A 24143-nucleotide genomic window follows, 5' to 3' on the forward strand; every position below is an offset into this window, starting at 1 on the left:
TCTGCCTCTACCTAGGGTCGAACTCACTGCCTCCTGATTGTGAGGTGAGAGCTCCACTTCTAGGCCACCGCACCACTCTAGTTACGTGATTCATCAGCATAGTTGTTAAATGAGTAACCCGGTTGTTAAGCGAATCTGGCTTCCCTGCTGACGTTGCTCGTCAAAAGGTCGCAAAAGGGGAATCACGTGACCCCGGGACATCGCAACCGTCATAAATAACGTGTCAAAGCGTCCGAATGTAAATCACCTGAGTGTGGGGATGCCGCAACGGTTGTAAGTGTGAAAAACGGCCATAAGTCACTTTTTTCAGGGCCATTGTAACTTCAAAACGGTCATGTGAAGCAACAGGTAGTCCTTGACTTACAACCGTTCATTTAGTGATTGAACAGGACAGCATGAAAAAAACGATTGATGACTGGTTCTCACAACTATTGTAGCATGGTCACGTGATCAATTACGACCGGTTGTAAGTCAAGAACTCCCTGTACTTCACATTAAGGCAAGCCTTCCTAAATTCCTTCTAATGTTTATGGACTACAGGCCTTACAACAGTTCGTTTAGTGACTGTTCAAAGTTACAACGGTATCAGGAGTCCGGCAGTTATTCCAATGAAATCGATGAGCCTCGAGCCACACTCCCAAAACTAAAAAGGATTTATTAGAAGTTAACATTCTACATCCAGCATTAGCCTGGATGTAGAATTATAGTTGTCAAACGGCACTGAAAAATGTTGACTTGACCATTTTTCAGTTACAGCCATTGCACTGATCTCCCTAATCCTGTGATCAAAATTCAGACGCTTGGCAACTGTTTCACATATATGACTGGTGTGGTGTCCCAAGCTCGCGTGATCCCCTTTTACGACCGACAAGCAAGGTCAATGGGCAAGCCCGACTCACTTAACAACCGAGTTACTCAGGTTATCAACAGCAGTGCTTCACTTAGCAAGAAAGGTTGTAAAATGGAGCAAAACTCACTTAACAAATCTCTCACTTCACGACAGAAGTTTGGGGCTCCCTAGTGGTCATACGTCAAGGACTGCCTGAATTTATGCTGACAACCTATTTGTCGGCCAAGAGGCTTAAACCAGGGACTTTAATTTCCGCAGGAAGCGGATGTAATTTCTTTGCTTTCCTTCTCAGGAATAATTTAATTCCCCTTGCCTACCTTGTCTTCTAAAAAAAATATAAAAATGCAGCTCTGGCAGTGGTGAAGCCAAACATTGGCTCGCTTTAATGCAAACTGAAAGTGAGATTAAAAATGTATATATCTCCTGCCTTTGAGCATCACCCACATGAAAGGAAAAATTAACATTTAAAAGAACGAGTTACTCATTTCTGTCAGAACAGACGCGTTTGAAGAAAATTACGCAGCATGGCGTGAATCCAAAAGGCCAGTTGCCTCTTGCAAAAAAAAAACACAAAAAAACACCTTTGGGACAACCTGGATGACGGCGAATCTCCATAGACATTCTGGTCAACTTATTCTCCAAAGCACCTGAAAGGCAGGAAAAGAAGCAATGGGTGGAAACTAATCAAGGAGAGACGCAACTTAGGAATAAGGAGGAATTTCCTGACCGTGAGAACAATTAGCCTGCCTCCAGAAGTTGTGGGTGCTTTATCACAGGAGGTTTTTAAAGAAGAGGTTGGATAACCTTTTGTCTGGAATGGTACTGGGTTTCCTGCTTGAGCAGGGGGTTGGACTAGAAGACCTCCAAGGTCCCTTCCAGCTCTATTCTGATTGATCTCCATACGTGCATTCTGTGTTTGCCACCGTATCCCGATGCAGGGATATCTGAAGCCCCTATAACACTACCTCCCAGAAAATTCTTCATTTTAAAAAAACAGTTGGTAAGCTTCAAAGCGATAGCTATGAAATGCCTATTAAAAAGAAACCCAAGGCACCAACGACGGTTAAAATCGGCTACATTATCTAGAGCAGTGGTCGCCAACTGGTGGGCCGGGGACCACTGGATGGTCCGCGAGAAAATCTGGGTGGTCCGTAGAGAAATGTCGCCCCCAAAGCAATTAATGCAGGCTGCGCGGGAACAAAAGGCTGCGCCGCCCACATGGTCTGAGGGAACACAAGGCTTGCGTCGCTTGCATTGCGAACAACACGAGGTAGTGAGGGGAGGGGGGAAAGGGTGGCGGGGGGAAACTTGCCCCACACGCCCCTAGCTTGGCCAGGCTGCTTCTTTCCGCTTCTGCTTTTGGCTGCACGCAAGGAAAGCAGCAAAAGTCTTTCTTTCTCTCCCCCAAACTCCACCAGAAATGAGTCTTTGGGACCCTGCAAGGCCTCCTGCTCCAAGAGGCTGCACAGGCATGACAAGTCTCACACTCATTTCTGGCAGAGTTTGGGGGAGAGAAAGAAAGAGTTTTGCTGCTTCTGCTGCTTTCCTTTCATGAAGCCAAAAGTCTCTCTCTCCCTCCCCCCGAGAACGGAGCTGGAGACGGTATCCTGTGATCCCAAATAAAGAACAATCGATCGGTAGGAAAACACAGTGGGGAATTTTCCTGCAGACTTTTTTTGGGGATTTTCCCAAGGTCTCTGCTGCTTTCTGCAGAGACCCTGGGAAAATGTCAGCAAGCCACCATCAGTCAAAATGCATATTAGTGGTCCACGGGATTTAAAATTATGAGTTTGGTGGTCCCTGAGGTCCAAAAGGTGGGCGACCCCTGGACTAGAGAGAAGTAAAACTACAACCCTCACTCCAGCAATGTAAACACACCCTTTATCAACAGAAAAATCTCCCGGGGGGGGAAAAACAAAGCTGTTAAATCCTACTCTATTTCCGTACTTTGATTTGAAGTAGATATTGAGACCGCCATGTGGGTTTTGAAAGCAGCTGCATCTTTCTTTTGCCACAGCTGAAATTGGCCGCAAAGTCTAGGCTACGAAATCTCTCCCCGGAGTAGTTTATTGTAACGCAAGAGACCAGCCGAGGAGTAAAATTAGTAAAAAGCAACCCTGTGCTCTTCCCATCAGTGCCATTTGAAACTCCAGAAAGCTCATGAGAGTTTACACGGTGTACTGTATGAAACACTTTTAAAATATGTTTATTGGGGGGAGAAAGGGGAGACCATGAATTAAAAGATGATGCCAAGAAAAACGTCTCGTTTTTTTTTTTTCCCCGTGAAATTTCCTCCAAATTTGTCCATTCTGCTAAATAATATTCCGGATCTTGTCAACAGTTGCTTTCTTTCTTTCTTTCTCTTTCTTTCTTTCTTTCTCTCTCTCTCTCTCTCTCTCTTTTTTTTCCAGGAAGGCAATTTACTAAAATCAACTAAGGTTAAGTTAGCCTACAAGTTCACAAAAATGCAACAGTTAAAAGATAATTGGTTTCTTCTTCATCCCCTTAAAATGGCATGTTAAAATTCGTCGTTCTAAGTTGTGAACATTTAAATAGAATATATATCTCCTATGAAAAAAAAAAAAAGGCAGAGCACAAGTGCTTGTGCCCCACTCCTTCCCACCCACCCTCGTCCACCCTTCCCTCCCAAAGTTTATAAGATTTTTGGGCCCTGGCCAAATTGGAATGCTTTTGTTACGTACAGCCATAACGTTTCCCCTAACAACTTTGTGTGCCCCCTCCCCCCTCAGGAAATATAGAGTCAAAAATATACAATTCTCTCCTTTTTTTTTTTACTACAAGCTCTGAATCTGGACGATTGGGTTTTGTGTGTGTGTGTGTGTGTGTTTTGTCAGGATTATGGAACTGGAGGAGGAGGAGGAGGAGGAGGAGGAGGAGGAGGAGGAGGAGGAGGAGGAGGAGAGGGAAAGCGATGGGTCGAAAGAAAAATAGTTGTAGGAAATAAAAAAGGCGAAGAAAATATGGTCGCTCGGGTTGGGAAGGAGAGGAGGCAGGAAGAGGATCAAAAAAACAAACAAAACCAAAAAAAATAAAAATGTAGTACCCCAAAATGGCAGGGCTGGTGAAATTTCGACTGCTTAAAAAGTGATACTGTAGTGGAGTTTCCTAGGAAAAATAAAACACCTTTTTTTTTTTAATAACTGGCCCGCTGGTATGAGCTACCATGGAATAAATTAGCACAAAAAAACGGGAGTTCTTATAACTGTTCGCTGTTACAGACGTAATCCACAAGGTCAGTCACTCGCAAGAGTTCATCTTCGTCTTCCTCTGGTCCGCCAGCCTCCAAGCCGCCCCCCGTCCCGTTGGGTGCCAAAGTGGCATTGGCTGTGCTGTCCTTGGTCGACTGGGCTTTCTCGGTGGGCTTACCGATCAAGTTCTCGATGGCCTTCCCGGGGCTCTGTCCGTTGGTGGAGGGCAAATCCACCAGGCTGTAGTCCAACGGGCTCTCCACCTTACTCACATTGTCAAAGTCATCTTCCTCGTCGCTTTCTATCCGGTAGCTGGATTTCTTGACGGGGTCTTGAGGAGCGGGAGAGGCCGAGGGTTTCTCGGCCAGCGGTGACGGCGGCTTTCCGGCCTCGGGGTTGTTGTCTTCCTCGTCCGTTTCGATGCGGTTCAAACGCTTGCGAACGGGCCGGCCTTCCTCCTCGGGGTCGTCCTCGCCTTCCGAGTACTCGTCGGTGGTGTGGCTCCGTTTCCGGACCGACCGCTTGGACAACCTGGCCGGCTGGTCGTCCTCCGAATGTTTAGCCAGGTAGCTCTCTGCAAGGAGGATCAAGACGTAAGAGCGAAATCTGGAAGGTTTCACGGGGAAGGGGAAAAATTACAGGTAGTCCTCAACTTACGAGAAGCAAAACAGTTGTTAATGGCACTTAGCAGTAGCCCTTAGACTTATATACCGCTTCACAGTGCTTTTACGGCCCCCTCTAAGCGGTTTACACGGTCAGAATTATTGCTCCCAACAATCTGGGTCCTCATTTTACTGACCTCGGAAGGATGGAAGGCTGAGTCAACCTTGAGCCAGTTGGGATTCGAACTGCCAAATTGCAGGCAGGCGGCAGTCAGCAGAAGTAGCCTGCAGTACTGCACTCTCACCACTGCGCCACTGGGGCTCGGTTAAGTGAGTTTGTTCCATTTTACAAGCTTTCTTGCCACACAGCCGTTAAGCAAATCCCTGCGATATCACAGTTGTTAAGTGTATCTGGCTTCCCCATTAAGTTGCTTGCTTGTCAGAAGGTCGCAAAAGGGGATCGCATGACCCTGGACACCATGACCGTCATAAATATGAGCCGATTCTTTCTTTCTTTCTTTCTTTTTCTTCTTTCTTTCTTTCTTTCTTTCTTTCTTTCTTTCTTTCTTTCTTTCTTTCTTTCTTTCTTTCTTTTCTTTCCTTCCTTCCTTCTTTCTCTTTCTTTTTTTTTTTCTTTCTTTCTTCCTTCCTTCCTTCCTCTCCCTCCCCCTTCTCTTTCTTTCTTTCTTTCTTTCTCTCCCTCCCCCTTCCTTCCTTCCCTCCCTTTCTCTTTCTTTCTTTCTTTCTTTCTCCCTCCCCTTCCTTCCTTCCCTCCCTTTCTCTTTCTTTCTTTCTCTCCCTCCCCTTCCTTCCTTCCTTCCCTCACTTTCTTTCTTTCTTTCTTTCTTTCATTCTTTCTTTCTTTCTTTCTTTTCTTTCTTTCTTTTTCTTTCTTCTTTCTTTCTTTCTTTCTTTCTTTCTTTCCTTTCTTTCTCTCCGTCCCCTTCTTCTTTCTTTTCTCTTTCTTCCCTCCCCTTCCTTCCTTTCTTTCTCCCTCCCTTCCTTCCTGCCCTCCCTCCCTCCCTCCCTTTCTTTTCTTTCTTTCTTTTTCTCTCTTCCCCTCTCTCTTTCTTTCTTTTTCTCCCTCCCCTCCCTTCCTTCCTTCTCTTCCTTCCCTCCCTCCCTCCCTTCCTTCCTTTCCTTCTCAAGCATCTGAATGTAAATCACGTGACCATGGGGAATGCCGTGTGAAAAACGGCCATAAGTCACTTTTTTCAGTGCCGTTGTCACTTCAAACAGTCCCCCACTGGTCTCGTGATTATACCGCAACAGTCGTGAGAACCAGTCATAAGGCCCCCTTTCTTCATGCTTTTTATGTGCTCAAACAGTGACTAAATGACTAAATGAACTGCCTGTGTTGTATGACATTGTCTGAGTGACCTTTTGGGTTACTTCTCTATCTAAACGACCATGCGGGGTTATGATGAGAAAACAAGAAAAGGGACGAATCCTTGGAACTTCTGAAGAAATGTCATCAATAAATACAAACTTCACACTGAAAATGGAGTTCGTTACCTTAGTAAATGGCGGAGAAAGTCTTCCATGATCCCGGTGGGATTTAAATGTTGACTGAGAATAGGAAATAAAATAAACGCATGCCCTACCTTCGCTGTCTGAACTGGAAAGCCTGCGCTTATGTATTCTCCTCATCTCTTTCCCGTATCGGAAGCTTTTTTGAGACCCCTCGCTTTCCGAATCTTCCTTGTAGTTGACTTGTCGCTTCTGATTCCGCCGAGACCTTCGCCTTGTTTCCAAATAATCCTCATCGCTGTATTCGGAAGAACCATCGGTTTCTGTGCGAGGCAGCAAGCCAGGAAGGAAGGAAGGAAAATGTCTAGGTCGGTTTAACTAGGGCAGTGTTTGCCAATCACAGCCACGTTGAGACGGGTGGACTTCAACTCCCAGGATTCATGCTGGCTGGGGAATTCTGGGAGTTGGAAGTCCACTCATCTCATCGTTGTCATAAGTTGAGAAGCACTGACCTACCATAACATTTTCTAACCCCAATAACCATTTGTGACGCTCATTTCCCACAATTCCCTTGCCGACAAGTCTACTGCTGAGAATTCTGGGAGTTGAAGTCCACACATCTCACCATTGTCATAGCTGAGAAGCACTGATCTACTATAACATTTCTAACCCCAATAACTATTTGTGACCCTCATTTCCCACAATTCCCTTGCCGGCAAGTCTATGGCTGAGAATTCTGGGAGTTGAAGTCCGCACATCTTACCATTGTCATAGTGGAGAAGCAATGATCTAGCAAACTTGAATATCTGTTAACTATTCAGATATGATTTTCACCCAATCTGAGGGAAAACTTGGTTAAAGAGAGCCAGTTTGGTCTAGTGGTGAAGGCACCAGGCTTGAAACTGTGGGAGACTGTGAGTTCTAGTCCTACCTTAGGCATGAAAGCCAGCTGGGCCACTTCCTCTCTCAACCCAACCCACCTCACAGGGTTGTTGTGGGGAAAGTGGAAGATAGGCTGTACCAAATAGTCTGACCCCCAAATAAGACCATTCCAAATATTTCAGCCCATTCCCAGGTCAGAGCATGTTATGTGGAACGAGCATCCACGCATCCATGCAAAATGTTTCAGAACAGCTCGATCCTTGTTTTGCCTGTCTGAAAACGCTCAAATTCAATTCAGGGCTGGCTGGGGAATTTTGGGAGTTGTAAGTCCACAGGTCTTCAAGCTACTGTTGTGGTTCGCCGGCAGCAGGTGGGGACGGCTGAGGTCTCGGAGAGTGAGGACTCAGATGAGGGGCCTGCGTGTGATGCAGGGAGGGGGGCCAGGACCGTCAGGGAGTGGACTGCTGCCTTCAGATGGTGGAGGCTGGCAGCAGTGATGAAGAGGTCCCCGAGGAGCCTGTGCCCAGCACGCGTGCATGCAGGGCTGCTCAAAGGAAAGAGCAGCTGGAGCAGCACGGGCGACTTGGGAGTAAGGCTGCAAGAAAATGGCCCCTCCCTTAAGGGATAAAAGCCAGCTGAGAAACTGGAGTTCTTTGCAGGAAGCAAAGAAGTTTTTGCACTCAAGCCCGGTGGACGTTAGGAATATCTTGGCTGGTGTTTGGAGACTCTTTGTGTTTGAAATATTTCTTGGCAACTTTATCTGGTGTTCTTGGCAGCCTTGCACCACCTTGGCAAGGCTCGTTCTTGTCAGAGACAATTAGTTTGAAACAGCCTTTTTAACCGAGAAGGAACAGAATTCATAAAGAATCATTAAAAGGTTTTGCTGTTACCTCGGTTTCGTGTTGGTTTCCTTGGAACAAAGTTTGGGTCAGAACAGCTGCCAAGGTTGGACACCCCTCATTTTCTTTCTTTTAAAGACCCCATAATCCCTTGAGGGATGGAGTCTGGGCAACTGAGTGGAGCTAGCAGAGTGTTTTACTGGCCAGATGCCCTTGCTGTCGCCAATGCGGAGTTTTGTTCAGCAGATATATCCTCATTGTGCCCAGAGAGGGGAATATCTGCCTTTACCTAGGATCGAACTCACAGCCTCCCCGATTGTGAGGCGAGAGCTCCACCTCTAGGCCACCGCACCACTCTAAGGTTGGACACCCATGCTGCACAGAAAGCCCCAAAATAATCCTATCTTATCTTACTGTAAGAAGATGGTTGATTCTCTGGGAAAAGAGACACTGGTCAGAACCACTCGATATTTGGACAGCCATCAAATTACCAAGACTTACCGGAGTCCCCACTTATGTTATCCTCGGAGTCTTCCTCTTCATCATCTTCCGAGTACCTTTTCTTGATCGTTTTCCTCTGGAGGCGTCTGCTTTGCCTCATTGGCCGAGGGTGGTGCCGTCTCGGCCTACGCTTGGAGAAGTCCACGTCGCTGTCGTCGTTTGACGGCTGATCCTCTTCACTTTCGTCTAGGTTTTCGTCCGATATCACAAATTCATCCTGAGATCTGAGGGGGCAGAGATCAACGGGGGAGGGTATTTTAAAATGAAGGAATTTCGACTGAAAAATAAAATTTCGCTGGTGAAGGATTTTGAGTGGGAAAAAGCCTGAATCTTTTGGGGTTTCCTCCTTTGAGGGCAACGATTTGCTCTTCGGATTAGCAGTTACAAATAGTAACGCGTCTTTTCACTAACAGGAACTTACAACCTTTTTTTTTAAAAAAAAAATACCTGAGGCTTCTAGTGCCAAGAGAGTGCAGGTAGTTCTTGCCTAACAACAGTTCCTTTAGTGGCCATCTGAAGTTACAAGGGCACTGAAAAAAGTGACCTTTGACAATTTTTCACACTTACAACCGTTGCAGCATCCCTACCATCATGCGATTTACATTCAGATGTGAAAGAAAGAAAGAGAAAGAAAGAAAGAAAGAAAGAAAGAAAGAAAGAAAGGGAAAGAAGGAAAGAAGAAAGAAAGAAAAGAGGAAGGGAGAAAGAAAGAGGAGTGAAGGAGAAAGAAAGAGGGAGGAAGGAAGGAAGGAAGAAAAAAGAAAGAGGGAGAAAGGAAGGAGGAAGAAAGAGGGAGGGAGGGAGGAAGAAAGAAAGAAAAGAAAAAGAAAGAAGGAGAAAGAAAGAGGGAGGAAGGAAGAAAGAAGGGAGAGGAAGGAAGGAAGGAAGAAAGAAAGGGAGTGAGGAAGGAAGGAAGAAAGAAGGAAGGAAGGAAGGAAGGAAGGAAGAAAAGGAAGGAAGGAAGGAAGGAAGGAAGGAAGGAAAGAGGGAGGAGGGAGGAATGAAGAAAGAAAGAGGGAGGGAGGATGAAAGAGGGAGGAGGAAGGAGAGGGGAAGGAGGAAGGAAGGATGAAAGAGGGAGGGAGGATGAAAGAGGGAGGGAGGAAGGAAGGAGGGAGAAAGGAAGGATGAAAGAGGGAGGGGGAGGAAGGAAGGATGAAAGAGGGAGGGAGGATGGAAGAGGGAGGGAGGAAGGATGAGGGAGGGAGGAAGGAAGGATGAAAGAGGGAGGAAGGATGAAAGAGGGAGGGAGGAAGGAAGAGGGAGGGAGGAAGGAAGAAAAAGAAAGAGGGAGAAAGAGGAAGAAAGAAAGAAAGAGGGAGGGAGGGAGGAAGAAGAAAGAAAAGAAAGAGGGAGGGAGAAAGAAAGAGGGAGTGAGGAAGGAAGAACGAAAGAGTGAGGAATGAAGGAAGAAAGAAAGAAAGAGGGAGGAATGAAGAAAGAAAGAGGGAGGGAGGATGAAACGATGAAAGAGGAAGGATGAAAGAGGGAGGAAGGAAGAGGGAGGGAGGAAGGATGAAAGAGGGAGGGAGGGAGGGAAGGAAGGAAATGTAAGAAGAAATTATAAGATGCCTCACCCTTCACTGATTCTGAATTCATCCTCACTCTCTTCTTCGTCCAGGTTGCTGTCACTATCCAGGTCGTTCAGTCGCCGCCGTTTCTTGCGTCGGAGGGCAGCAGCTCTGGGGGGCCGCTTGGTCTCCTTCCTTTCTTCCTCCAGGATGGTGGAGATATCCTTCCCTCGGTGCCCCGTGATGTTAGATATGTCCTTCCCTCTCCCGACACCTATGGTTTTTTTTGGGGGGGGAGGGGGGAGTCAATTGGATGGCGACCATGAACCGCGCGCACCCTACGCTTCTCTTCCCCTCCTTCCACGATCCCCCTTTCCTTAGAACAATGGGGTGCAACACTTTGGGGATCAAAGTGGCTTTTGAATGGCTACAAAAACGGATGGGAGATATAGCAGAGGTGCCTCAATTGACCGCTGTGGTTCAAAGGGAGCAAAAATGCATTAAAGAAAAAAAAAAATACTTGGAAACCACTTCTGGACTTCGTGCTTGAGGTGGGGGGAGAAAATGAAACCTTTGATTTTGGGTTTTACTGATTAAATCGATCTGTTGTTTATAGAAATGGCTCGTTTCTGCTATTATGAAAAAGTGAAAAGTTGAGGGTAGGTCTTAGCGCCTTATTTTACTGCACCAAGGAAGTCAGAAGTCAGTGACTTTCTCCCCTTTTTCCCCTTACTTTCTCCCGCTATCCACTTCCCCTTTTTCCTTCCTTCATTTCCCCAACATTCGCTTTTGTATTATTCTCTTCGTATGTCGTATCACAAATTAGTAATATTTTTTGAAAGAGAAAAGAAAATGGGGGGAGAAGCAAACAAGTTGTTGCCCGTTTGATTTAATTTCCGTGTACAGGAAGTCCTCAACTTACGCCTGCAACCGAGCCCCAAATTTTCCATCACTAAGCAAGACAGTTGCCGTTAAGTGAGATTTGCCCCATTCTTGCCACAGTCGTTAAGGGAATCGCTGCAGTCGTGTAATGAGTAAGAAGGTTGTTCATTGAACCTGGCTTCCCCATTGACTTTGCGGCCGAAGGTCGCAAAAATGTCCTTACAGAACGCTGCAGCCGTCGTATGTGTGAAAAATGAACAGAAGTCGCTTTTTTTCAGGGCCGTTGTAACTTCGAATGGTCGCTAAGTTGAGGACTGCCTGTACCTACGATTCCTCCCTCTTCTTCTCTCTCTTTCTTTTACTCCGACCATCCAACGAGGGAGATTAATTGATTAATTACATTATGGGACAGCCACTAGCAAAAGTAGCAAACTCATGTTTAAAGAAGAGGGAAGAATCTTAGGAAGAAGAGGATAAAAGCCAAATTCCACTATTACTGCATTTAGCAAATATGCAATTCTCCTGCCCCGGAGTGAAACAGCTCAGCCATCTAAATCCCTCAAACTAAATCTGGCATCTGCCGTGCCCAAATTTGGAATAACCATTTACTGCTCAACTCATCCAAATATTTCTCTGGATAGCAATAGCCACAGTCCTTAGACTTATATACCGCTTCATGGTGCTTTTACAGCCCTCTCTAAATGGTTTGCAGAGTCAGCCTCTTGCCCTCAACAATCTGGCTCCTCATTTTACCGACCTCGGAAGGACGGGAGGCTGAGTCAACCATGAGCCGGTCAAGGATCGAACTCTTGGCACTGAGCAAAGTCAGCCTGCAATACTGCATTATAACCACTGTGCCACCATTTCTCTTTCCTTCCTTCTTTCCTCCCTCCCTCCCTCCTTCCTTCGCAATAGCACTTAGACTATCTCTAAGATGTTTACAGAGTCAGCATATTGCCTCCAGCAATCTAGGTCCTCATTTGACCCACTCCGGAAGGATGGAAGGAAACCTTGAGCAGGTCGGGATCGAAGTGATGACAGTGAGCAGTGAGCTAGCCTGCAATACTGCATTCCAACCACTGCGCCACCATGGCTCCTCCCCCCCCAAAGGAGAGCCCCTCCCCCAAAGCTCACCTCCTCCATCAGCCTCCTTGATGTCATCTTCTATGGCTTCATCAATGGCCTCATCAAACTCATCAAACCTGCAGAAATAGGAATTCAGGAGGATGAGGAGGATGACTACGTGTCAACCCTTAGGAGCTTGGTTTAGTAATCCCACAGGATCTTCTCCGTGAAAACAGGATATCGCTCATATTTACTTATTTGATGTCTATCCTGCCTTTATTTTGTGCAACTCAAGGTGATGTGCATAACGTTTCTGTCATGTTTTGCCCTCAACAACAATCTGTGATGTGGGTTGGAGAGAGAAAGAGACAGAGAGAGAGAGAGACAGAGAGACAAAGAAAGAGAGAGAGAGAGAAATGGAAAGAGAGAAAGAGACAGAAAAAGATACAAAAAGAGAGAAAGAGGCAAGGGAGGGGAGACAGAAAAAGAGACATGAAAAGAGAGAAAGAGGCAGGGGGAGAGAGAGAGACATGAAAAGAGAGAAAGAGCCAGGGGGAGAGAGAGAGAGAGAATATATGAATATGCAATTGACCGAAAGTCTTCCAGTGGGCTTTCATGCCTAAGGGAGGACTAGAACTCAGTTCTCCTGGTTTCTAGGCCAGCACCTTCACCTAGACTACACCAATCAGCTGTCTAAAAGTTTTGGCGAGATTTTGAATTGAAGTTATCCTAATGCAAAGCGCGTATTTCACCTGTAATGCCACCTGACATGACATTATGCCTCAACGTTAACATTATCTGTGCCTCAACCTCTCTTCAAGCGATAAGCCATCTAGTATAACAAGGCAACTAACAGAGTGAAAGGCACGGGTGGCATATTGGATTTAACAGATAAATAAACCTCTTTTCAAAGTCAAAGCAAGATAAGAGAGGGGAAAAGGAAAAGGGGAGAACTTTCCAACCTCCCAACATTTTGGAGGTGAGGAAGGTTGAGTCGAAAACAGTTTTCCTCCATTGCTTCAGACGTCCTCCATCCCCTCACCCATAAAGCCCACTCCCTTCTAGCACTGATGATGTTTCCTAGTTGGGTCAGGAAACGCCTGCAAGAGAACAACCAAGCTCAGAGAGCAACAAGGAAACCATAATCCTCCTCCTCCTCCTCCTCTTCCCTGCAAACCCCACTCTTTTCTAGCGCTGATAACGTTACCTAGTTGTGTCATGAAACGTCTGCAAGAAAACAGCCATGTTCAGAGAGCGTCAAGGACTTCACAGGGTCAACCCTAAGTTACAAATATTCTTTTTATTAGTAATTTACCTGTAGCTGATACACTTCCGCTGCCTGGTCGACCTCCTTTCAAGCAGCTTTGCCTTTGATTTTTTGGAGTCTTTCTTCTTTTCATCTACAGGCTCGGGAATTTCAGGCTCCTGTTTAAAAAAGACGAACCCTTTTCATCACGCCCGTTGCAGCCAACGTAACACCTTCGTTCCATTCTTCAACCGTTTAATGCTCAGCCTCAATCCTGACTTGCATTAATGGGAATGCCAGGGAGTCCTCGACTTACAACCACAACTACGGCTAAGCGACACCGTTGTTAAGTGAACTGGGCCCCCATTTTATGACTTTCCTGGCCACGTTTCTTACGTGGATCGCTGCAGCCGTTTTAAGTTAGTCACGCGGTTGTTAAGTGCATCTGGCTTCCCTGTTGACTTTATTTATTTGTTTTAATTTATATTGCCACCTATTCGCCCATGGCGAATCGAGGCAGCTTACACAATGTAAAAGTTTATTTAAAACAAAAAATAAAAACAATAAAAACTAACAAAAAGAATCAAATAAAATTAGTAATTTACAATAGAACAAAATTTGGGAAAACAAAAAACAAAACAAAATAAAAAATAAAAAATAAAGGGAAACCAACTCCTACCCCTCCGCTCCGAGGACAGCGGATCACACTAGTCATTTGATCAGGTAACCTTTATCTAACTTTTATTTATCTAACTTTTAGATGACTTTGCTTGTCAGAAGGTCGCAAAAGGGGATTGTGTGACTCCAGGGACACTGCAACCATTATAAATATATGTTGTTTGCCCAGCGTGTGGATTTGACCAAGGGGGGGGTGCTGCAAGCATCACTGGTATGAAAAAAGGGTCGTAAAGCCATTTTTTCCCCAGTGTCGTCGTAACTTCAGTCACTTTAAACAAATGGTTATAATTTGAGGACTCTAGTTTCCCTACCACCAAATGAAGCCATCCTCTCAAATCTTGCAACTAAACAGATTTGCCCAACGACAGGTGTCAAGGTGGAAATTCTGTTATGAGGCCCACCCTCAAATGCTCAAACACCCCTAGAAGCAGAGAGGAGAACCACACAAAACCCAACTGCTCTCGATCCTGAGTGATCGGGAAACTAGATCTGGTGCCCAGGAGATCTCCTGATCTGCTCTATGAAGAGCAGATAAAAGATAAAAGCTCCAGCCTCAAGTGGAGATTGTCTTGTGATGGCTGCACAAAGGGGGTCCGTGCAATGATTTTGTCAGCGGTTTGTCAATGCATTATTCTGGGTTTTTTTTTTTTACCTTTCTGCCTAACCCAATTTTTTTTTTTTTTAAGGTGAAGGTTTTCCCTGTCCAATCGTGTCTGACTATAGGACATGGTGCTCGTGTCCCTTTCTAGGCCGAGGGAGCCAGCATTGTCCGAAGACATTTTCCCTGTTATGTTACCAACTGTTCTGACCCATACCCTTTTTCAACAAATCAAACACAATCCAAAAGGAACAGAAACCTTGTAATGCTTTTACAAAATAATTAGCTGTGATAAGCACAAGCCTTGCCAAACTGTGCAAGACTTGCCAAAAGATAACAGACAAGAAATAATTTGCAATACAAGAATCTTCAAAGACAAACTCAGGATACAGGAATGTCCATGAGGCTGGAGTTTCAAAACGTCTTTGCCTTCTGCAAAGAAGGTTCGTTTCACAGCTGGCTTTTATCTTCTTGAAGGAGGGGCCATTACCTTGCAGCCTTACTCCCGAGTCGCCTGTGCTGTTGCAGCTACTCTTTCCTACGTGCAGCCCTGCGCACACGCACACTTGGCACAGGCTCCTCGGGAACCTCCTCATCACTGCTGCCAGCCCCCACAATCTCTGAAGGCAGCAGTCCACTCCCTAATGGTCCTGGCCCCTCATCTGAGTCCTCGCTCTCCTCAGCCGTCCGCACTTGCTGCCGGCTAACCACAACAGTCACTAATTTAAGAACTGCAATGATTCACTTAACAACTATAGCAAGGAAAGTTGTAAAAAGGGGCAGAATTCCCTTAATAAATGCCTCACTTTCACCACATAAATTTTGGGCTCAATTGTGGTTGTAAGTCAAGGAACTACCCGTAACAGGAGCTCACCTTGTTATGCAGTGCTCGGGACTCGAACCGAAGTTCAGCAGCTTTTAACCGGCGAGCCATCGTGCTAACTCCCAACCCAAATAGCGCAAACCAAATATTTTAGAAGAATAAATAAATAAAAAACAAGGAGGCAAATACCTACAACTAATACCGACGAAGCCAGTTCTGCTTTTTCCCCAGCTAGATTTTTTTTTTTAATGTTTTTCAGCAGTATAGGTCGTGAACTCAAAAGAAACAGGCATGATATTCCCCTCTGAAAAAAAAATCGGGGCCGGCCAAAAGAGACCCCCCCACCGCGCGCCAAGAAATCGCTGCCCAGCTCCCTTTTCCTGCCGCTCAGCGGGCTCCGCTTGCACCGCCCGGGCTCCGCTCAGGTATCCAGCTGGGGCTGTCAGGAGTTGCTACCGCCGGCGCGGCTCGCGCTCCAGTCCGCGTTGCCTCGGGAAGGAAAGGCAAAACCAGGAGCCGCTGCTGCCGTTGCAAGCGCCGCCGCGGCTCTTCCTTTTTGCCTTTCCCTTCCTGAGGCAACGCGGGACTGGAGCCACGCAGAGCCGTGCCAGCGGTAGCAACTCCTGACTCGGGGTCTCCGAGGGGAGGGGAAGGAGGAGAAGAAGGGGGGAAAGGGGGCGATTCCCAAAAAATCAGAATTCCAATTTTAATCGGAAGAATATCATGTCTGAAGAAATCACGAGATCCGTTTCGCTTACCCGCGGAGGAATGATGTTCTCTATGCTAATGCCCACGTAGACAAGACGTTCCTTCCTTGGAGAGAGAGAGAGAGAGAAAAACATACAAAAAAAGGCTATTTATGGTCCAGGAGAGATTTAGCATGGTCCAATGGAAAAGCAAGCTTCTGCAATCCTTTGGAGCAGTAACAAAATGCCAGGGTTTCTCCAAACTGTCCAGTGTTTGAACCGACAAATTTTGCAACTCTCTGGTATATCCACGCCTTTTTAAAAAGGATAATCAAGCTTTTTGTACTGATCTGACTAGGATCATACAATGAATAGGATGACAATCAGGAGGTTGTGAGAGAGGCAGATATTTCTCTCTCTGGGCACAATGAGAATGTATCCGCTGAACAAAACAACGCATTGGTGACAGGAAGGGTATCCGGCCAGGAAACTCTCAGCTCCATTCGGTTCCCCAGACTCCACCCCGCAAGGGATTATGGGGTCATGAAATACAATTAATATGATGATACCTTCGTTCTGCACGCTCTTTCTTTTTCAACACCACGTCCAGGTCCTGCAGCTGTTCTTCTAACTTCTCACAGAGCAATTTCTGTGGGATTAAAAGAAAATAATGCTACTGCATTAGCATAATTTAAAAATACCTCAGACTCTTAGCAGGCCCGTTCCCAAGCCCTGTTCAAAGTAATAGCTACTAACAGCAATACAGGTAATCCTCGACCTACAATCATTCATTTAGTGACCCTTTGAAGTTACAATAGCACTGGGGAAAAGTGACTTATGACCGTTTTCCACACTTACGGCCGTTGCAGGCTCCCCAGGGTCACGTGATTATAATTCAGACGCTTGGCAACAGGCATGTATTTATGACGGTTGCAGTGTCCCTGGGATCAGGTAATCCCCTCTTGGAGACCTCCTGAGAAGCAAACTCAATGGGAAGCCAGATTTCCTTCACAACCGTGTAACTCACTTAATGACTGCAGTGATTCACTTTAACAGCTGTGGCAAGAGAGGTTGCAAAAGAAGGCAAAACTCACTCAACAACCGCCTTGCTTAGCCACAGAAATTTTGCGCTCAATTGTGGTCATAAGTCGAGGACTGCCTGTATGAGAGGAAAGAATGGATCTGAATGCCAAAATAAAGGCAAGGACATTTGGAAAAGTCTAAATAAAACGTTTTGAAATGCATTCCATGCCTGCCGCTAAGTTCCAATTTATTTTTAGACCTGGTCTTGCAATTTAGGAACCCCTTATCCCCAAAGCTCTGTTTTCAGAAATTCTGTCTATTCCAGAAAAACAGATGATTAGGAAGAAGTAATTTAAAAAAAAATATGTAATATGTATAATGCTTTTAAGATGTAAAGGAAAAGTTCAGAAGGTGCCGAGAACCTGCCACAAATTACACATAACTGTACGAATTCAAGATTAACCCTGATTAATGTTGAGGCAATTTGTCCCCAGGACATAAAGGAAAATGTTCTTATGATATAGTAGCTGCTTCCAATTTACCTGGAAAAACACATAACTTAGTACAATGAAAAAAAATTACAAATTAATGCGCTGCATCAGGAAATGTTCCAAGACAAAACGTTACAATCTCTTCCATGTCTTTCAGTAGTGACCTGGCCTTTCTAAGATTTAAATCCAACAATATCTGACATTTGAAAGAAGATGGGACTCTTTTGGAAGATGTTTTGGGCATTAAGTACCCTAATAGTCATTAGTGGGTTTTTCAGTATTTGGCTTCCGTATCATTTTCTGGATTTTATTCCTGACTGTAAGCTGCCAAGAGTTTGTTCAGACTCAAGTTAGAACAGTTTGTTTATTGACTATTCAAATTACAGCAGCACTGAAAAAAAGTGACTTGTGGCTGTTTTTCATACTTAAGACCATTGCAGTATTCCCATGGCCCTGTAATCAAAATTCATGTGCTTGCCAACTGACTCATATTTATGACGGTTTCAGGGCTCCAGGGTCACGGGATCCCCTTTTGCAAACTTCTGACAAGCGAAGTCAATGGGGAAGCCAGATTCACTTTGTGGGAGCTGCATCACTTGAGACTTTCAAGAAGAGATTGGACTGCCATTTGTCAGAAATGGTGTAGGGTCTCCCGCTTGGGCGGGCGGTTGGACTAGATGACCTACAAGGTCCCTTCCAACTCTGATTATCTGTTCATCTAATGACCGTGTTGCTGTTGTGGTTAGCCGGCAGCCGGCAGCAGAATTGGACAGTGGGGAAGAATGGGGACCAGTCCGGGAGTCTGAAGAGGACTTGGGCAAGGGTCCTGCATCCAATGCAGAGATGGGGCCAGGACTATCTGGGAGTGGGGTGCTGACTCCGGAGCCTGGCAGCAGCGAGGCAGAGGACCCAGGGGAGCCTGTTCCCAGTGCGCGTGTGCGCAGAGCTGCTAGAAGGCGAGAGCAGCTGAGACAAAAGGGGCGACTCGGGAGCAGGGCTGGGAGGTGATTGTGCCTCCCATAAGGTATAAAGGACAGGCAAAGGCGAAGAAACCTTTGCAGGAAGCAAAGTCGTTCGTTCGGTTCGGATTCATTCTTGAAGCTCTTCGGTTGATTTCTTTTCTAGTTCATTGGACATTTCTGTTATTGGCAGCACTTCACAGGGAAGAAAGGTGGGTGCTTATCTCGAGGGACTGTCTGAGAGTCATTACCGGTTGGGAATGAAAATAATTCCCAGCACTGCAATAAACAAGACTTGTTTTTAAAATAAGCGTGTGCATAATTACAGTCTCGGAAGCCTTGGTCAGAACAGTTCAGGATTCACTTAACAACTGTGGCAAGGAAGGTCGTAAAATGGGGCAAAACTCACTGAACAACTGTCTCATTTAGGAACGGAAAATGTGGGCTCCACTGTGACTGCTTAAGTCAAGGACTACGTGCGTTAAAAATTGCCAAAGAGTTTGAAAAGAGCCCAGAGGGACGAACCACCCCACCACTTCTAAAAGACGAAGGAGTGGGATAAGGAAAATAAATCCAAACGAAAACTCACATGTTGACAAGGTGGGCAGAACCACTCGCCATCTGGAATGATCATCAGCGGAGGCCGAAGACACGCCGTGTGGTAGCCACTGTCACAGGAATCGCACAAAAGAATCTGTGGAACAAACCAAACTCTTCCACCAGCTATTACGGGGCAAGCATTCATTACTTATTCTTCATACTCTACTAAACTTTTTATTTCCAAATTTATACCGTATTGTTTAATAGTAAATTGCTTTTCCAGGCAGAAAAACCTATTGATACTATTGTATTTTTATTATTCAACTAATGAAAAACACAATAGGATAAATAACAGGATAATACAAGATCTAATAGTAGGGATGAATTTCCAGGATAGTAAATAGAAACGGCTGTCAATTATAGATGGTTGATGGTAGATTAACTGGACCTACAGGATGTGAAAACTGGCAATGAACTGTAGTATTAACATAGGGCAAGGGGCCTTCAAACTTGACAGCTTTAAGACTGGTGGACTTCAACTCCCAGAATTCCTCCTCCAGTCATGTTAGCTCAGGAATTCTGGGAGTTGAAATCCACAAGTCTTAAACTTGCCAAGTTGGAAGACCCTTGACATCGGGTGTTGCTTGTTTTCTATCCAGATCAGGCACTTGCTGGAGGCCACATCATTGTAATCCAATCCAGTCTTCCTGCAGCACACTTGCCGGCTGAAAACTGTCTGCGCGGAGGGCCTACGCGATCCGTTTTGGCCGGCAGAGGCACCGTGGTCCACTCTTTTGATATTTCCAGGCCTGCCCCATGGGCCAGATTTAAGCACCCTTGAGTTTGACACCCCTGATCCAAGGCAATAAGGGCCATTCTGGAATTGGATTGCTTGATTTGATTTCTCTAATGACCCCTTTGAACAAGTGACAGAAGATTCTGCCCCATCCAGCTTGTTCAAACTATTCCAATGCTGGCTGGGGAATTCTGGGAGTTGAAGCAGGGATGAGATGCAAAAAAAATTTAAGTACCGGTTCCGTGGTCATGGCCAGGTGGTCATGTGACTGGGTAGGCATGGGTTTGTTTGTTTTTTTGCCTACTGGGCCTCAGAGAAGCCTGCTGGGTGAAGCAATACAACAGTTGAGGGGGATCAGCTGTGCCACACGATTTAGATTAGCTAGAAAGAAAGAAATCCTGCTTTCTAGCTCATCTAAATCGCGCGGCACAGCTGATCTTCGGAAAACAGCTGATCGGTGGGAGGGCAGGAAGGAAATACCTTTATCTTTGGAGCTACCAGTTCTCCCAAACCGGGCCGAACCGGTAGAATTCCACCCCTGAGTTGAAATCCCCAAGTCTTCAAAGATCGGACAAAAGCATGGCTGACCAGCCATAATCCAGTGGTATTTCCCTTGAGATCTTTGTGAATCTCATTTTCTCATTCTGTGCATTTTAAACTATATTCACATACAATCCACTTAGTGGTATTGCTTACATTGTTTATTTTTATTTTTATTTCAATATATCTGTATTTGTTTTCTGTTTTGTTAATCTTCTTTCATGGTTAAATACTAATCTCTGCATCTATTATTTATCCAATCATACAATACATCCCGTGTTAGATAATATTCTTTTTCCTCTTTGTCCTTAAAGTTCCATTGTTCGGTACATTCTAGTATTTTTTTTTACTACTTCCTCATCTGTGGGTGTACTTTCACTTTTCCAATTTTGCGCGGATATGATTCTAGCTGCAGTTGTTACGTGTATGATTAAATATATGAGTGAATCTCATTGTCAAGCCCGAAATTGACATATGTGTAGCCATTTTATTTTGCCTTATTATATATTCCTTCTCTTTGTTGGTTACAGGGGGGAAGGGTTTCCGGCTTGCCACATTCGTAAGGTGGGAGGAGTGGAGATAGAGAGAGTTGTTTAGGCTAGGTGGTTCTCCTTCCCGTGGGAACAAAAGCTGACCCTGCTGAGGTCTGGAAATAGAGATTGATGACACCAGGCAACGTTCATTTACTTCTATCGGGGAATGTGACTTTTGGGGGTTGTTTCTAATTTCCAGTATTACGTGGTGTAATTCCAGGTTGTGTCAGATCCGGAATTACAACAGACTTTGCCAATTTGATGCTTTCCTAAATAAAAACATTGTTATGGAAGATGGAGTCTTTTCTTTTTAAATGGATTTCGTCCCTTGGAAACCCGACCCTCATTTGCTAACTTTGACCCAAGAACCTACCAGCTCTGGGTGATTAGGAAGGCCGCACTTCTTGCATGGTTCGTCATCATCCGCAGGGGCTGGCTCTTCCTCCTCCTCTTCCTCCTCCTCCTCTTCTTCCTCCTCCTCTTCCCCCTCTTCGTGCTCAGAACCTTCGCTATCATCATTGCTCGAGTATCTCCAACGGCCACGCGTTCGGGTGCCAGCCCATCGGACTTTACTTCGCCGGGAAGCCTGGGGATTCAGCAATAAGAAAAAAACTTCTCAGCTCGTTAAGACATCCTAGCCATAAACGACGGCCGTGGCAACGGCTCCAGATGTTTTCCAGGTCATGGAGCACGTACCTCTCCTTTGCAGCTGTCTGAATATCTCAGGGGGTACTAAGCACGCTCTAACATCTCTAAGGAAAAGCAAAAAACCCAGCAAGCACCAAAATCACAGTGTAAGTAAAACCACGACGATGGCTCCATTTAGGCTGTGCGACCACACAGACAAGAAAACCGCTGTTAGGAATATAAGTCACCTAACAGGTATTTGGGTTAGAAATATATAAGCCAGGATAGACATTTTAGTACTATATCTTTAAGAAAATGCAAAACTGTAATTGGGTGTGGTTTCTCAAACAGCCATAAGATGGAGCCAGAAACCTGGTTTGCTTAGTCTTAGTCTCAGAAGAGAGTGTGTCTGAGTGATTATCTCTGTTTCCTTCTGTTGGAAAGTATTGCCGTTGCTCCATTTCTTCTAACTGACTGATATTACTGGATTTAATGTAAGTCTGATACTGAACTGTTTTTGACACTGGAATTTGATATTTGGATTATCCCTGGATTGAAAAACTGACTGATTTACCTGTAAATGACTTTTGGACTGCTTATTTTGGACTTTGCTTAAACCTTTCTGGAAGTAAAAACCTACATTTACTGCACAGTGTATCTGTGTGCTCTGTGTGTATTATTCCAACACTACTCTCTATACATCTCCCTGTATGCGCTCATTCTCCTAACGGGGAATTACCTCAACAACCGCTTTACCTCATAGTGCTACGCGAAGCTACCCGATTGGTGGCTGGATGTACTGAGTTATTTATTCTATATCCCGCCTTTATTATTTTTTATCAATAACTCAAGGTGGTGACCATACCGAAGCTCCTTCCTCCATCTATTTTCCTGACAACAACCACCCTGTGAGGTAAGTTGGACTAAGAGTGAGTGACTGGCCTAAGGTGACTCAGACAGCTTTCATGCCTAAAGCAGGATTAGAACTCACAGGTGATTGGTTAAGTCAGCCAGTTTGCTGTCAGGCAGGACTAGAACTCACTGTCTCCTGGTAATTGGGCAAGTCACCTAGCCAGCTTACATGTCTAAGATGGGACCAGAACTCATTGTCACCTGGTGACTGACCCAAAGTCCCCCAGCCAGCTTTCATGCCTAAGGTGGGACTAGAACTCATTGTCACCTAGCCATTTGCCCAAAGTTGCCTAGTCAGCTTGCATGTCTAAGGTGGGATTAGAACTCACTGTCACCTGGTCATTTGTCCAAAGGCATCTAGCTGGCTTTCATGCCTAAGGCCGGACTAGAACTCATCATCACCTGATGATTTGTTGCCCAGTTGGCTTTAGTGACTAAGGCAAAACTAGAGCTCAACGCCTCCTGGTTTCTTAACCACTAGACCAAACTGGCTTTTATTAACTTAAATAAATAAGCAATGTTTTCTCTTTTTTTGTTACCAAATGGCAGTTCTACACATACTCACAGCAACACTGCAAAAAGGTGAGGGAAAGCTTCTGCTTCCATTGTAAATTACTCACTGTCAGGCTCTGAAAACCAAGATAGCTACACAGAGTAGTAACCTCTCAGCGGTTCCCTTTATAGTTCCTCGCCTACGGACAGAATCTGGCCAGACTAAAGCTGGCTCCTTGCATCCTGGTAATATTGAAAGTTGACACGAGAGCACGGAGAAGCCAGATGGACGAACCACCCCATCCCGAGCTCACCACAGGTCACCAGCAAGTGTGACCTTTTTCAGTACAGCTGGTCCTAGACTTACAACAGTCCGTTTTAGTGATTGTTCAAAATCACCACAGCATCGAAAAAGGGACTTTGGGCCGTTTTTCACATGACCTGTGTGGGATTCCCCATGGACACGTGGATCAAAATTCAGAAGCTGACTCATAGTTAGGACAGCCGCCATGTCCCGGAAGGCCACGGGATCCTCTTTTGCAACTTTCTGATCCGCAAAGGCAACAGGGAAGCCAGATTCACTCAACCACGTTACTAACTGAACAACTGCAGTGACTCACTAAACAACCATGGCAAGTGGTAAAAATGTGGCAAAATTCATTTAACGATGGTCATAGGAACAGAACATTTGGGGCTCAATTGTAATGGCAAGTCGAGGACTCTTATCTGTATTAAAAATTGTTAAGTGAGGCTGGCTTCCCACTGACTTGGCTCATCAGAAAGTGTTGTGGTTCACCGGCAGCAGGTGCCGACGGCAGAGGTCCAATAGCGAGGACTCAGATGAGGGGCCTGCTTGTGATGTGGGGATGAGGCCAGGACTATCGGAGAGCGGGTGCTGCCTTCGGAGCTTATGGAGTCTGGCAGCAGTGATGCAGTGATGCCAGTGCCCGATGTGTGTAGGGCTGCTCGAAGCAAAGAGCAGTTGCAGCAGCACGGGCAACTCGGGAGTAAGGCTGGAAGGTGATGGCCCCTCCCATAAGGGATAAAAACCAGCCCTCGGGGATGTATTCTTTGCAGGAAGCAAAGACATTCTTTAGACTCAAGAGCCCTTGTTGAAGCCCTGCTTACTCCGGTTTGTTTTTGAAACTTCTGTCGTTGGATATTTATCAGCAATTAGACTTCTGTTCTTGGCAGCCTTTTGCAACCTTGAAAGGGCTTGCTTTTATCTCGGACAATTAAGTTTAAATGTCTTCTGGCTGGGAATGCACTGAATTCCCAGCGCTGCATTAAAAAAGGTTTGCTTTTATGCACAGTTTGTGTTTAATTTGAACAAGGCTTGGGTCAGAACAGTAGGTTTTCAAAAGGGGATCATGTGACCTTGAGACACC

The 24143-nt window shown here is 45.4% G+C and overlaps 1 protein-coding gene across 2 annotated transcripts in view; it reads right to left on the reverse strand.

The window, feature by feature from the left end:
* Positions 1-3028: 3028 nt before the first annotated feature.
* The window catches only part of RSF1 (remodeling and spacing factor 1), a 60901-nt gene continuing 39786 nt past the window's right edge, over positions 3029-24143 (reverse strand). For both annotated transcript variants that reach the window (XM_087966006.1, XM_087966005.1), the window contains exons 7-16: positions 21098-21310; positions 18905-19009; positions 16412-16491; positions 15915-15969; positions 13127-13236; positions 11881-11948; positions 9931-10138; positions 8354-8577; positions 6266-6454; positions 3029-4633 (exon numbers count right to left, since the gene is read on the reverse strand). In XM_087966006.1, the coding sequence (XP_087822132.1) occupies positions 4068-4633; positions 6266-6454; positions 8354-8577; positions 9931-10138; positions 11881-11948; positions 13127-13236; positions 15915-15969; positions 16412-16491; positions 18905-19009; positions 21098-21310 (1818 nt within the window). In that variant the 3' untranslated portion in view covers positions 3029-4067. The remainder of the gene's footprint in view (positions 4634-6265; positions 6455-8353; positions 8578-9930; positions 10139-11880; positions 11949-13126; positions 13237-15914; positions 15970-16411; positions 16492-18904; positions 19010-21097; positions 21311-24143) is intronic.

This window comes from Notechis scutatus, chromosome 5 (assembly GCF_049901735.1).
Source record: "Notechis scutatus isolate UNSWTSFEM ecotype Mainland chromosome 5, rNotScu1.2, whole genome shotgun sequence".
Lineage (NCBI taxonomy): Eukaryota > Metazoa > Chordata > Lepidosauria > Squamata > Elapidae > Notechis > Notechis scutatus.